This window comes from Saccoglossus kowalevskii, chromosome 11, assembly GCF_978046115.1.
Source record: "Saccoglossus kowalevskii chromosome 11, keSacKowa6.1, whole genome shotgun sequence".
Lineage (NCBI taxonomy): Eukaryota > Metazoa > Hemichordata > Enteropneusta > Harrimaniidae > Saccoglossus > Saccoglossus kowalevskii.
In genome coordinates, this window is record NC_140651.1 from 9696566 (window position 1) to 9712437 (window position 15872).

Below are 15872 nucleotides of genomic sequence, written 5' to 3' on the forward strand. Positions count from 1 at the left end.
ACATTACAATTTAATTTTTCTGCATTTACTGTTTACTTTCAGTTTACTCACTTCCGATTTGGTCAGAAGCTGGCCTGGGTATTGTGAATCCGACTACAATTACGGCATTCGCTCTATATCACCAATGAAATAATAAGAATAGTCTGATATAAAATGAGACTGTACGTTATTTTATTTTTTCAATCGTGGAACTTAAACTCAGCACTTGGAAGTTCTGCAGAACGTTGCTAATACCAATCTTGCCGAGACTAGAGGTCAGACAAGGGAAAATTTGCGTGAATATATTAAATATGCAGACGCACTAGACAGTGAAAACATCGCAACGAATGTAGTAACTCGTTGATAAACGTGGAACTACATTTCAGGGTCTGTTGTTTTTTGTCTTTAGAAAGGTGAGAACATTTGAACAATAGGATTATAATCATGAACAATGAGCGCCGGCTAACCCCGGAAATGTGCCAGTGTTGACGGGAACACTCGGCCAGTCAAGGAGCTTCTGCCGACTTCCCGGGTGTTGTCGGAGCACTGCAGGAAACCGCCCAGTTTGATTTTGGTCACTTCCCTAAGTACGCAGAAACTGCATCACATCATGAGTGCGGACATGATTGCTGCTGCAATGATCTTGACATTTTGTGAAACAGAGTGTCCCACTACGTCTTTCAACATGAGCAGTCATCATTTTCATCTTGGCTAACATGTCTGCATTTTGAGGTTCTCTCAGTTTCTTTGCACCTCCACCTGAACCAGTTTACGTACACGTTCGTAGTCATTGTACGTGATTTACCATTCCATTTTAGCTCTCATACTGTGGTGTATGAACCATTTTTGACATTGCTCCAGTAGTTTTGCAGGCCTTCCGTAGCATTGTTAAAAACCTAAGTAAAAATATACAAAATAATAAATTTTAATATTATCACATCATTTAAAAATTATGATTACTAATAATTACAGAACCCCGGATTCTGTGTTGAAATTTACAAAATAAAAATACCAGAGAAAAATGATAAATATAATTGAATTCATATATTTAAACAAGCAGCCTATCGGCTGAGATAGCTCCGCTGTTAGCAATGCACATTTCAATTAAAAAACTGAAGACATCATTAGAAAATGAACAATATGAATAGTATCAAAGCAATCGGACTTACAGTTTTTAACAAGAAGTCGAAAATATCACTTTTTACCAAAAATTACAAAAATATTCACCAAAATAAATTAATTAGAGAATTGAAGATATCATCACAAAATGAACAAATCTGAGAGAGGTCCACATGTAGTACCTATATATGTAATATCAAAGCAATCGGACTTACAGTTTTCAACAAGAAGTCGAAAATATCACTTTTTACCAAAAATGACAAAAATATTCACCAAAATTAGAGAACTGAAGATATCATCACAAAATGAACAAATCTGAGAAAGGTCTACATGTAGTATCTATATATGTAATATCAAAGCAATTGAACTATTGGTTTTTAACAAGAAGTCGAAAATATCACTTTTTACCAAAAATTACAAAAATATTCACCAAAATTAGAGAATTGAAGATATCATCACAAAATGAACAAATCTGAGAGAGGTCCACATGTAGTACCTATATATGTAATATCAAAGCAATTGCACTTTTTAACAAGAAGTCGAAAATATCACTTTTTACCAAAAATGACAAAAATATTCACCAAAATTAGAAAATTGAAGATATCAACATGAAATGAACAAACCTAAGAGAGGTCTACCCAAGGTACATATACACCAAGTATCAAAGCATTCAGGCTTGGAGTTAACAAGAAGAAGTCGAAAAAGTAAAACATTGACACGGACGACGACGACGGACAATCACTCATATGATAAGCCCCGCTCGACAAAGTCGACAGCGGAGCTAAAAAATGAAATAAGAAATTGCACATGAATTCAAAATATATATATATATATATACACTTGCCTGTAATTCTTTATTTTTATTTTGTTGATGAGGTGAGGTGATTTCTTCTTGCAGTTCTTCTTCTTCAATCATGTCATAGGCTGCAAAACCAGGACAGTATGAAGTATGAGGCAGTCCAGGTTAACGTCTCTCCACAGTCTCATGTAATACATCATGTTTGTGGAATGATTTATATTGATATCACTGCCACCATCCAGTACACAAATAAGTACGGGTTCATCTCGACACTGTTCATGACATCACTGAGATGTGTCCCATGCGCCATGATGTTACATGACTGATAAGATGATCACTGTCGTGGGGCATGAAAAACGATCTCACCCGAGATTGTCTTTCACCAAAACATTATCTGAATAAGATTGCTCAGTCTTGAATATCAAGTACCCAGCTGAAATCTTGAGTATCATGTCATGGAAAATAATGTGCCTGTTGGTAATACAATTCCATACAGTATTTCACTTCTGTGTAAATTTTCATATTGTTTCCGCTGATTGTTGGTCGTCATTTTTTTAATCTTGGTGTCAATGTCAGTATACAGCATAGCTGCCATGAAGCATTTACTGGGTGCGGCCATCCATTGAGATATAGTTGATATAATGCTCAGACCCTGTTCCTTCACTTTGAGGTGATTACTGCATACAGCATCTACCAGTTCTCTCCCAGCGCCTCTTGTGGGCCTCAAATCCAAGTCAACAAGTCTTCGTTGTTTTAACAGCTCCCAGAAAAATAACGGAAAATGAGGGCGACTAGAACGAGGACGATTTCCTCCGACCTAAATTATTGAACAATGCTCAGAACCTTAAATTGCTTCGCATTACCATGGTGACCATAGAAACATTTGCCAAATTTGGTTTGATCTATTGTAAGCCGATATCAAAGTCTCGGGTGCAAAATTGAAAGCAAAGGGTTTGTGTGTTTATAAACGAGTAAATATTATATGCCAACCATGCATTTAAAAAATGTGCCACTACCACTCCTTACTCTTATGTCCCAAATAAACGTACCGATAAGTTTATTTTTTTTCCCCGAAAAATTCCACCTGGTACCTTTCTAATTGGAATGGTATGTTTATTTTTCTAAATCAGGCCAATGAAAGAAAAAATTCTTGATTTAAAAAAAGAAAAATCATGTCGTTTTCCTATTTAAATCAACGCCAAAATATCGGACTAAAACATCAGTAAATTTCTTTACTACTTCCAAAGGTGCATTGACTGCGATAAACAATTTTTGTTTAAATATTATACAATAATAATTGTCAATTAATTTGTTACCATGCAATGTTACTGAAAACTTTAAAGTTTCCAGATTTTACAGATTTTTGCGGTTGGTGCCAGCATTTCATGAAGTGGAACAGTCTCGCACTTTGTACAAAAACTTCAATGGTACAGTGATTGCCCACTGACTTGGAAGAAAAACTCAACACTTTTTAACATTTGTGCGAATAAATAAAGTGAAGACAGATTATATAGGAAATATGGATGAAACACCTGTTTATTGTGAATTAGTCTGAAAAGTGTCATCTCACTGTTGTATTGACTGTCATGTCAAATGGTGAAGTTGCTCCCCCCATGATTATTAAAAATGAGAAAACGCAAACTGAAACTGAACTCCCTGTTCAAGAAAAGGAATGGATGAATGAAGCACTCATGTTACTATGGGTAGAGAGATATGGGAACCATACACAGAGAGACACTATTCAATGACAGTGCTTGATTCAATTCGTGCTCATATCACCCAGTCTGTGAAGTCATCATGCCAAAACCTTGCCAGCCGTAATTCGTGGCAGTTGCACATCAAAATTGCAGCCTCTTGACGTATGTATCAACAAGCCATGCATAGCACAGTCCCCGTTAGTTATCAAATTTAAGATATATAGTTTTGTTTATAGTAATATAGCTGGAATATAACCATGTCAGGAATATGATTATGATGATTGTTTAACATTAAAATGATTGACATTTGTATCTGATCATCAAACAAGTACTTGTCCATATTGGGAGATATTGCTCTGGAACAGCATTAATTAAAACAAAATCAGACATTTTGAATACATGTATATATCTAGAACATGATGTATAACAAATATATAAAATTTGAACATAATCAGTCAAAGCATTTAAGAGATATGGCCCTAGAAGCCCAATCATTAAAACAAAATGGCCACCAGTCAGCCATTTTGAATCTGATCTGAAAAATAAAATGATGTGCATCAGGAACCCATAGTGTCTAATGTATATACTAAGTTTGAACGAAATCTATTTGTAAACAGCCAAGAAATGCTTGATTTTGATTTTTTAGCACAAAAATGGCCGCAATTCGGCCATCTTGAATCAGATCATGAAACAAATTGATGTGCATATGTATGATATCATAAATGATGTATATATGAAGTTTGATTACGATTCGTCCAGGCATTTCTAAGATACAGGTCCGTACACGGATGAAAACACGGACGCACAAGGGTCAAAACATAAGATCCTGTTTTCGGACTGCATCCTAACGGAGACTAGCAAGCCATTTAAGGCAGAACTAAGAAAGTCGTAGTTGTCATTCATAGTGATGCTGCTCATAAAGATGCCGAGACAGACAATTCAGAATCACGCCAAAACTGCCCTTTTCAGGGCCACCCATGCACATCTTCCAAAAAAAGATATACCATGTTGAACCGATCAAAATGTATTCTATTAATTTGGTCACCTGCAAAAAATAACTTTTTACTACCACGAATTAATAGTTTTTCCAATAACTGAAGGTTTAAACAGGTTAACATTTTACTGGTAAACCAGAGAATCAATGCATAAATTTACTTGTCAGAAGTGTGAATGACTTCCTGTCAGCACAGTAATGGCCTTGCTGGTACAGTAAAGAACTGGTCGGTACATAAAGCAGCGGCTGGTACGGTAAAGCGAGCAGCGTACACCGTGGGAGGCTCACAGGAATCCAGCTTGGTTGTAATGATCAATTCCCAGGAAATTTGAATTCCACATAAAAGCACGATTATGTACATTTCCAAGCAAGCAGATTAAAGTTTAGATTAAAGTTCAAGATAGTTTTATTCAAAACAAGCCATGCATGGCACAGTCCCAGTTAGTTATCAAATTTAAGATGTATAGTTTTGTTTATAGAAATAGAGCTGGAATATAACCATGTCAGGAATATGATTTTTTTAACATTAAAATGATTGACATTTGTATCTGATCGTCAAACAAGTACTTGTCCATATTGAGATATATTGCTCTGGAACAGCATTCAAAATCAGCCATTTTGAATACATGTATATATATATATATATATATAACATGTTGTATAACGAATATATAAAATTTAAATATAATAAGTCAAAGCATTTAAGAGATATGGCTCTAGAACCCCAATCATTAAAGCAAAATGGCCATCAGTCAGCTATTTTGAATTTAATCTGAAAAATAAAATGATGTGCATCAATCAGCAACACGTCTAATGTATGTAGTTTGAACGAAATCCATCCATAAATGCCAGAAATGCTTGATATATGATGATTTTTTAGCACAAAATGGCCACCATTCGGCCATTTTGAATAGGATCGTCAAACCAATATATCTGTCTATCTATGACATGATGTATAATGAATATTTAAAATTTGAATATAATCAGTCAAAACAAGTCGGAGATGTGGGTCTAGAAGCCCATTCATTAAAACAAAATGGCCACCAGACAGCAATTTTGAATGTGATCTGAAAAATAAATGATGTGCATCAGGAACCTGTAATGTCTAATATATGTACCAAGTTTAAACGAAATCCATCCATAAATGCCAGAAATGCTCGATATTTGATGATTGTTTAGCACAATTTTGAATAGGATCGTCAAACCAATATATATGTCTATCTATGACATCATGTATAATGAATATTTAAAATTTGAATATAATCAGTGAAAGCAAGTCAGATATGGCACGAGAGCTACATTCATTAAAACAAAATGCCGCCAGTCGGCCATTTTGAATCTTATCTGAAAAACAAAATTATTTGCATCAAGGTCCCATAACGTCAAATGAATATACCAAGTTTGAACAAAACCCATCTGTAAACAGCCGAGAAATGCTTGATTTTTAGGATTTTTTAGCACAAAAATGGCCGCCATTTGGCCATCTTGAATCAGATCGTGAAACAAATTGATGTGCATATGTATAATATCATGTATGATGTATGTGTGAAGTTTGATTGTGATTGGTCCAGGCATTTCTAAGATACAGGTCCGGACGCACGCACGCATGCACGGAGGTCAAAACATAAGTCTGTTTTCGGACTGCGTCCGAACGGGACTAATAAAGTTCATGGAACGAAACTCGCACTTTGACTATGATCTTGCCAAGTCATTGCAAACATATTGCAAATTACATGGTCATATTGACAGTGTTCGAAATTAACTGAAAATCATAACAGGCCCGAAGGACCTATGTCAAATTAAAACTGTAGGTCCTTCTAGCTAACTGTAGGCCCTGATATTTAACAAACAAAGACTAAACGGATAATACAAGCTTGCAATTGCAAAACCTTTATTTACTAATTAATCAGATATATTATCTGCAGCCTCAAAGAGGTCATCATCATTTCTTTCTTCGTCACTAAACTCATCAAAATCTTCAGAAAAAACACTGTCATGATCATTGGCCGACTCTGAATCTGACATGCATTTTGCATCGTGTTCACAATCATTGGCGTCAGCTTCAGCTTCTACAAGGATCAATTCTGCTGCACGACAGCTGACCGTAGGATCCTCGACAAGGCCGGCAATACATCACCTTGTTGTTGTTATCAAAAAGTAACCAGTCTTTGAACTCCGCCTGCCAGCTAACTTGGAATGTGCGTGGTTTACGCCTAGCCCATTCGTATTCTAGCTGTTTGTCACGCCTTTCTTGTGTAGTTTTCACACGTTTAGCAGCAGGCTCCTGGCAGTTACAATATCGCCACATACTTCTCTGCAACTATTGATACTAGCGTGTTCAATGCAAATCAAAGATGGCGGAACATAAAATGTAAGCGCGAATTCTATTGGTTTGAATCGGAGGCTTGATCGGCCTACAACTAATCAGATCGTTTGTTACAGTTCCCACGTTCGGCGCATTTCGCGATCATTTGGCGAGCTTGAATTATGACTCGTATGCCCAGGTCGATGAGTGATGCCATTTGTTGATCAAACGTGCAAGAAAACACAATTTTGAAACATTTCTGGAGTCACTATCGATATTTATTATATATTTGGTCTTACAATCATACTAAATAATGGAACGTTTTTTTTAAATATAAATTTATGGTCAGTCACAAGGACTGATGGTTTTTCACAGCTCTAGGCCCTTTTCACCCACTGAGGCTGACGGACCGACGTTAATTTCGAACACTGCATATTGACCTCCCCTATTTTAAGGAACAATTTACAATACAGTAACATGGTATTATTTCAAAATGCTCAAGCAAAGAAGTTGAAAATCAGCAAAATAATTCCATTACCTCTACCACTATGAGACTCACCTGGTCTGTAGGTACAATATCTACTAGGGAACAGCGCACAGCCAATTCTGGAACCAACATGAACTTGCTTTTAAGTTTTTTCAGCCTATGAATATATCATAAAGACATCTGATGATATGCATGATGTACTAGATGATTAATTTAGCACAACAGCAGGCAGTGACACTATCCAAATCACTGATTTTCAATTTCTATTCTTTCGATTTTCCAATAATTCAAATACCTGTATATAATACCCAAGTGTTGAAGTTCTTCAGTGCCATAGATGAAATATATCATATCATTCACACAACAACTGCGTTTATTTGTTCATTTACTTACAATATAACAAATCTCTAAACTTGTGGGTACCCAAACTTGTTTCCATATAAACAATGACTGAGTTTATTGTAGCATTTAAACCCCACTTTGGCCATTCACTTTATATGCACAAACAAATGAATTTAGTTGTAAAGAGCCAACAAATTGCTGACAGAATATTCAAACAGATTACAACCTGCAAAGAGTGTACTAAAGTGCATTCAAACTTTGTGACTAACTTCCACTGACCAATATATAAACCATCAAATGTTGAGATTGTGGATTTGTATGGAGAAATTAACTGCAGAAAATCAATTAAGTGCGGCTCCTAAAAATTAGTCTAGATTTGTAAACAGACACTGAGTTAGGAGGCATTGTTAGATCTTGAAGGTCTATTAAGGACAACGTCAAAAGATCGATGTCGGATAAAAATATTATTTGCTTTAGTTGGGGAGGGGGGGGGGGGGTACCTCAAAAGGTTTCCATCCTACAAAAACGATTTTATTTTTTAATAAAATCAAAAAAATCTTCTTTTTCTATTCAATCATGGACAAAAATAAAAAAACAAACATCCAAGACAAGAAAATGGTTTGGTCCGAGTGTAAATATGCGAGTCAAATGAGGTCACTTTCAGGGCATGGACCTACGGCATGCGTAGAACCCAGAAAAGTAGTTTGCGCATGAGTATATTCCCCTTCATTATTTCCCCATTTGTAAAGTCTTTTTACACCCACCCGACAACCAACTGCTCAGCCATACTACTGTCCGATTATCAATTTGTATTTGATAGTGAATGTAGTCTGACGCCATGATCAATATTTATCAATTAAGTTTCAGTGGTTGGGTGGGTGGGTGTGTGGGTGTTTGGTGGTGGCGGGGGGGGGGGGGGGGGGGGGGGGGGTATACTAAAGGAATTAAGTTTTTTATCCTATATTGAACTTTTGATGTTGTCCCTTACGTGGTAGGTATGCTTGTATAAGGGACGCAACCCTCCAGCACACTCAAAGTGAAATGAGTTCAGGATATCTATCTTTTAATATATAACTTTTTTTTTAAACCTAAAATGGCATCATTTGAACATAAATTACATTTTCAGCTTGTTTGACATATTTGCAAAGTAAGAATTCCACTTCAAAGAATAAATTAATGCAATTTACCTGGATATTGGAACAATTTCTGTGTTACCATAATCTATATATATAATTTCAGCTTGTTCGTATTCAATAATGTCATCGTCGTCATCATCATCACTATCAATTGTTATCAATGACTTAATTCTACATCGATACCACACTTTATCAAATGCATACTTACAACAATATATGTCTCCTGTCAATTAGAAATGTACATCATTATTATCGTTATTAATTTTTGTGATATTTATGTTTATCAAAGCAATTAAAAGGGAAGTTGTCAACCTCTCAATCTTTGGTGTAAGGTTACTCTGAGAAATATCAATAGACAGACAAAAGCCACGATTAACAACCATAATGGCTGTCAGTCGGCCATATTTATCATTTCAAAAAAATAAACCAACGTGCATCTGTATGGGTGGTCCCTTTATCTTTGTAACAAGTCTCAACAAAATCGGTCAAGCCATCTCCGAGAAATGACGATGGACACACAAGGACCAAATTTTTCTGGACTTTGTCTGGGTGTGTCCTAATAATACTAGCCATGTTAGTTGTATCAAACATGCTCTACTAACAAGCGATATCAAGTGAGGATTACAATATGAAACAAAAAACACCACATACCTACTTCCACGTCATCCACCGCTTCACATCTTGATTCATTACAGTACTTGTTAATGACTCGTCTAATATTTTCGTATCTGTCAGCGTCTGAGCATCGTTGTATCATGAAATGGCATGGTGTTTTGATATGAGTTACTTTAACCAACTCACAGCGAGCTGAAATAAGTAAAACAAGACATGATATGTCATGTCATGTCATAGCCCCCGCTCAGAAAAAAATTGAAAAACTTATAATGAACTGGGTTTGTGTCAGAGTGAATTAATTCATTATGAGCTGTTTTAAAATTCCGTTATTAATTGTTCAGAATTGATGTGTTACAATTTTAGGGGGGTGGGGTAAAAATTTATTCATTTGGCTTTTCTGAGACAATTTATAACTTGTTAAACATATAATGCGATGTGCACTTGTAAACAATCATTACCTGTCCCTGTACTAACTTTGACCAAAACTGGATGACACATATCTGAGAAAAAGCTGGTAACAGCTAGAAAAAGCTTGTTTTTTTAGATTTTTGAGGGGGAAAATGGCCTCCAAGTCGTAAAAATTTATCCAATCAAACAGGTCATGAATGACACTGCCTTCACTTGTTGTCATTTGAAAGTTGCAACATATAATTTGTCCAGTTTTTGGCATGGACATAAATTGGCAAACATGATTTCTATGGCATTTTCACGTTTATAGCACTCTCCATCCTGGTCTCAGCAAGAACACCAGAGAGCAACAAACAAGTACAACAGGTAAAATGACATGCAAGTATGCAAATCAGATCTGCAAATATGTTGAAGAGTCAGTGTTGTGTCTGTTTGGATAAACTTCCTTGTACAACTGTATTCCTAATACAAGAACACTGTCAATCACAGAACTGTTCCAGCGAAAAACTTCTGATATTTTAGACAGTAACAGGGCAAAGATACCGTTTGTCATACAAGTACTAGCACCAGATGAGGAACTGAGAAACTGCAATGATCCTTGGTGTACATTACCTGTGTCAACAACTTTACTTCCCATATGTACTTCATGTACAGATCTACATGTAGTTTATGGCCCTGAATTAGTTTCAATATCTCTAAATAAGGACAAGAGTACTTCTCATATGACAATGATACAAATAAAGTGCAAGAATCCTGAAAAATATTATCAATTTTTTATTATCATACAGTAATATTAACAAATCGTGTGAAATTGAACTTTTATGTACAGAGAAACACATATTTATGCTTTGGTTGACAGCACTTCTCAAAGAAAAAAAAGACGACCTGCAAAATTTTATACAATTGTCAGACATGCAGCGAATAGTATGCTTTTGTAATATATGCAGTTTCAGTGGCTTTGCTTTCTGAGAAAAAAATTCTGGTTCTGCACCTGAAAAAAACAAAAAAACATTTAGTCAAAAGTAAGCAGAGGTTGTAGCATATGTGCTCCCATTAGCTGTTAAATTTAATTAAAAAAGATATTTGTGTACCGTCTTTTCAGTACGAAAACATATTACTTAATATATTTATACCAGCCAGAAAGAAATTGCAGTTTACACTGAGCAATTAGGAATATACATGGACAACAATTGATGCATGTCTAGCAATATACTGTTTGAAAGGCTGCAAGATGTAATGAAATAGCAAACCAATCGCTACTCGAGTCAGACTGGCTGGGAAACTGCACAATACATACAAAATGTATGCAAATGATATATGAGCAGCTCCACCAAATATAAAAATATTCTTTCCATAGTTATGACTCTAATGTGAATGTGATTTTCCACTCCTTAGCAATAGTAGTTAGAGTATTGTATTGTACTGTATCGTACAAGTTTATTGTGATTCTATATGTGTTTGTAATATTATTTAGCTTTATTTAGCATTCTGTTTAGTTGGTTAACTTTACTGTATCTTAATGTAGTTTATTTTATTTTTATACGACCATAGAACAACTCACTGTAGTACCGTTAAAGTCCTATTATAAACCGCGGTTTATATTACAATGTATCAATTTAAAAATTGGGATCAAAAGCTCAAGTTCGGGGTGCGGTTTCTATTACGTACATATTGCAATCACTAAATGGGCGTGGTAATTTTTTGTCCACAACACATGCACAAAACAAACAATACACCGTACAATCTCTTGAATAGGCGTCGGGGAAGAGTGAAAGGCCTTATTTTGGTTCTAAAATAGGCGTTACGAAATGTTGAAAAATTACAATAAAAAAAAAATTCTACATGATACAAAAAATACTCAGTATTTTTAATGTAATATGCATTTATTTTTTTTAATTTTCTTGGTAACGAAAAGTATATTCTAACAGAAGTTTCAAATAAAAACACGAATGCACTGCTTAGTAGCAAATGATCACATAACGGTAGCTCGATCCGGCCATGCTGCTGGTCTCAAGTGAATAACTTACTTGTTTTCGAAGTGTTGATATTGGTGATTATTATTTAGTAGTGATTACAATAACGCACGAAAAATAAATTCGTTGAATTGTTATAAAATGCAAGTAAAATTCAACTTAGTTTCCCCGTAAGCGAATGATTTCAGTCACATGTAAACAGCCGATACCGATATCCGCCATGCTTTTGAATGCTCACGTGACGTATTATTGACCGGATAGGTCAAGTCGCTAATTAACCAATCAAAATGCTGGATGGTGCCCACGTGTCTAAATTACATAGCTCATTTAAATATGTTAATGACAGTTCAGCGACCTCATGGTGAACGCAACACGGAAGAGATTTACCGATAATGTAGTGCGATCTTTTTCCTTTGATTTCCATGGGAAAACGGCATGATTTTTTTTTTAAATCAAGAAATTATTTGTTTTCGAAAGATAAATTATTCTTCAATGCTCAGTTTAACATTTTTACGGTGATAAAAGCTCATTGTCTAAAACTTACGAAACACAGACGTATTCAGAAAGAGTATTGACAGAGGTCGCCGCCAGAACAAAAGCAGTTTCATTGCCTGTCTGACATCTTATCACCGCTGAACAATAAATAGGTGTGAATATTTTTAGGCATGTTGTCGAAACAAAGAATAGGATTAGGAACAATGCCGTTTTGGAACAGCTGGTTGAAACAATGAAGACAGTCACGGTCTTGTTGAATTGGGGGTGCGGTTAGTAATAGGTACTTTTCAAGTTTTCAATTTTTGTTAAGAACTCTTTAACCCCGAAGCCGGAATTGGGGGTGCGGTTACTATTACGTATGCGGTTTATATTAGGACTTTAACGGTATGTTTTAATGTTGAATAAAAATTAAAACCAGTCACTGTATAGTGGTGACGTATTGCGCGAAATTGTTGCAGGACAATACTTTTCTCGATTTGCGTGCCGTCATGCGTCGATAAAAATGCACGGAATGGTCGGCAGTATCAATCAAGTTCATCTAGTGTGACATTAGTGGCTGGCGACAAGATACCGTATAATCGTTTAAATAGGCGTCAAGGAGGAGTGAAAGGCCCTAATTTGGTTCTACAATAGGCATCATGAAATGTTGGAAAATTACAGTCAATCAAAATCAAAGAAAGCTTAGAAAGAACTCCCGTGTGCTGAGAGTATTGGAGACACGTTAAAAATTAATTCAAAATTACTTGAACTTGAGATGTTGATGGAAACGCAGAAAACTAATTATGCAAATTAGGTAACTAATATGAACAGATTTAAGTGTAAAACTAATAAGGTCTGCACAATGTACCAAAATAATATTAATTATTATGCTAATTAGAGAATTAATATGAACAGATTTTAACCCAAAATTAATCAGGCTGTCTATTGTCCTCGAGCACTTATGTACCAAGTTTTATTCAAATGTGATGATCAATACTTGAGATATCAGTATTTATTAATTATATTAATTAGGTGATTAAGAAGCATAAATATTTACCAAAAACTAATGTGGTGTATAGTCCTAGGTTCATTGAAATGTGATGGGTACTCTTTAAAAGTTTCATTGAAATCCAATGAGTGGCTTTTAGACATCAGTGCAACAGCCATAGAACAGCAAAAAATTAACTAATTATGCAAATTAGGTAATTAATAGGCACAATTATTTATCCCAAAATTAATCAGGTCTCTGCACAGTCCTAGAATATCTATGTCGCAAGTCTCATTGAAATGTGATGATTAGTACTTGAGATATTAGGTGAAATACTGAATAATAACTAATTATGCTAATAAGGTGATTAATATGCACAGATATTTACCCAAAAACTAATTAGGTCTCTGCACAGTCCTCAAGTAGCTATGTATCAAGTTTCATTGAAACATGATCATTACTACTTGAAATATCAAAAGCTGAAAATTAATTAATTATGCAAATTAGGTAATTAATATGTACTGATATTACCCTAAAAACTATCAGGTCTGTGCAGTGTCATATGACATATATGTACCAAGTTTTATTGACATGTTATGATTAGTACTTGAGATATCAATGGAAAAGCCGAAAATTGATTAATCATTATGTAAATTAGGTAATTAATAATATTAACAGATTTTTACCCAAAAATAATCAAATCTGCGCATTAGTTCAGAGCATCCATGTGCCAAGTTTCATTGAAATCCAATGAGTGGTTCTTCAAAAATCAGTGAAACAGTCATAGAACTGCTTAAAATCAGTTAATTATCATGCAAATTAGGTAATTAATATTCATAGATTTTTACCCCAAACTAATCAAATCTGCGCACTAGTTCAGAGCATCCATGTGCCAAGTTTCATCAAAATCCAATGAGTGGTTCTTCAAAGATCAGTGGAAAAGTCATGGAACAGCTTGAAATCAGTTAATTATCATTCAAATTAGGTAATTAATATTCATAGATTTTTACCCAAAACTAATCAAATCTGCGCACTATTTCAGAGCATCCATGTGCCAAGTTTCATCAAAATCCAATGAGTGGTTCTTCAGATATCAGTGGAACAGTCATGGAACAGCTAAAAATCAGCTAATTATCATGCAAATTAGGTAATTAATATTCATAGATTTTTACCAAAACCTAATCAACTCTGCGCATCATCCCAGAGCATCTATGTACCAAGTTTCACGAAAATTTGATTAGTGGTTCTTGAGATAACGGTGGAACAAAAAAAGTGACATACATACATACATACATACATACATACATACATACATACATACAGACAGGGTAACTGCAAAGACTCCCTTTTGTGCTTCGCACACGGGAGTCAAAAACTGTTCACATGACAACAAAAAATAGTCACTATATTTATTATGCATTATTTTTTTGTTGGTAGCAAATCATCACGGTACGGTAGCTTACTTGTTTTCGAAGTGTTGTAATTGTTGATTAGTACTCAGTAGTGATTATATTAACGTACAAAAAATAAATTCGTTGAATTGTTATGAAATGCAAGTAAAATTTAACTTAGTTTTATCGTAAGCAAATGTTTTTGGTTACATGTTAACGCTCGATGAGACAATATCCGCCATGTTATTCATGCCCACGAGGCATGTTTATTGACCAGATAGGTCAAGTCGCTAATCAACCAATCAAAATGCTGGATGGTGCCCATGTGCTCAAATTACCATAAAGCATTTAAATATGACAGTTCAGCGACCTCATGGTGAAAGCAACACGGAAGACCAGATTTACCGATGTTTTAGTGCGATCTTTTGGCTTCGATTCTCATGGGGAAAAAGGCATGATTATTTTTTAATCAGCCCGATTTAGAAAAATAAATAAACGTACCGTCCCAAATAAAAATGTACCGGCTGGAATTTTTCTGTGGAAAAAATAAACGTACCGGTACGTTTATATTGGGACATTTAGCGTTGTGGGCAAGCTCTCCTGAGTAGCGACATATTTTTAACTTCGCCTATTGCGTGATCAGTGGATTACGTAAATAAACCAACACTTTCAATGAGTACATGCCGACCAAACTAAACTTGTTTATGGCTGTTTATGAACAGCGAGGACGCATCTCATAGAACAATAGCTGTGGAAATCATAAACAAATGTAAATGTTGCGAAAATCAAGCATGGCGATAATGATTTTGAGCGAGGCAGAGTCTGGCAAGCGTCTCAGAGCAGCATTGCGGCGACACCACCACGTTTGAATCCCGGTGAGAGCACTGCAAACCTCTTAAATCACGAGGTAAACTTTCAATTTACACAATACATAATCAGTTCCTACAATAATAAAAAGGCAGTTTTTCTGGCGAAACTCTCACCAGGTTAGCAATATTTTCTCACGATCACCAAACCCAAGACACAAACGATAATACAAAGTGTATAAATACCATAACAAGCACAGGTGCTTACCTTTGAAATTGACGAGACACAATTTTGTCCATATAAGCGTTGCACAAATAAAGATACAATTCCGGGATACAATATCCTCACAAAAATGACT

General features: G+C 35.3%; 1 protein-coding gene and 1 long non-coding RNA gene across 2 annotated transcripts in view; both read right to left on the bottom strand.

Annotated features, from left to right (window-relative positions):
* Window positions 1-15872, bottom strand: part of LOC102810039 (RING finger protein 17-like) — an 85333-nt gene that overhangs the window by 50961 nt on the left and 18500 nt on the right. The window contains exons 13-15 of the mRNA XM_085505178.1: window positions 9510-9665; window positions 8910-9081; window positions 7453-7537 (exon numbers count right to left, since the gene is read on the bottom strand). Of these exons, the coding sequence (XP_085361304.1) occupies window positions 7453-7537; window positions 8910-9081; window positions 9510-9665 (413 nt within the window). The remainder of the gene's footprint in view (window positions 1-7452; window positions 7538-8909; window positions 9082-9509; window positions 9666-15872) is intronic.
* On the bottom strand, window positions 10643-15851 carry LOC146736173 (uncharacterized). Its single transcript, XR_014931010.1, has 2 exons — window positions 15782-15851; window positions 10643-10872 (listed from the first exon to the last, which is right to left on the bottom strand). It is a non-coding gene; the product is annotated as an uncharacterized LOC146736173 (long non-coding RNA).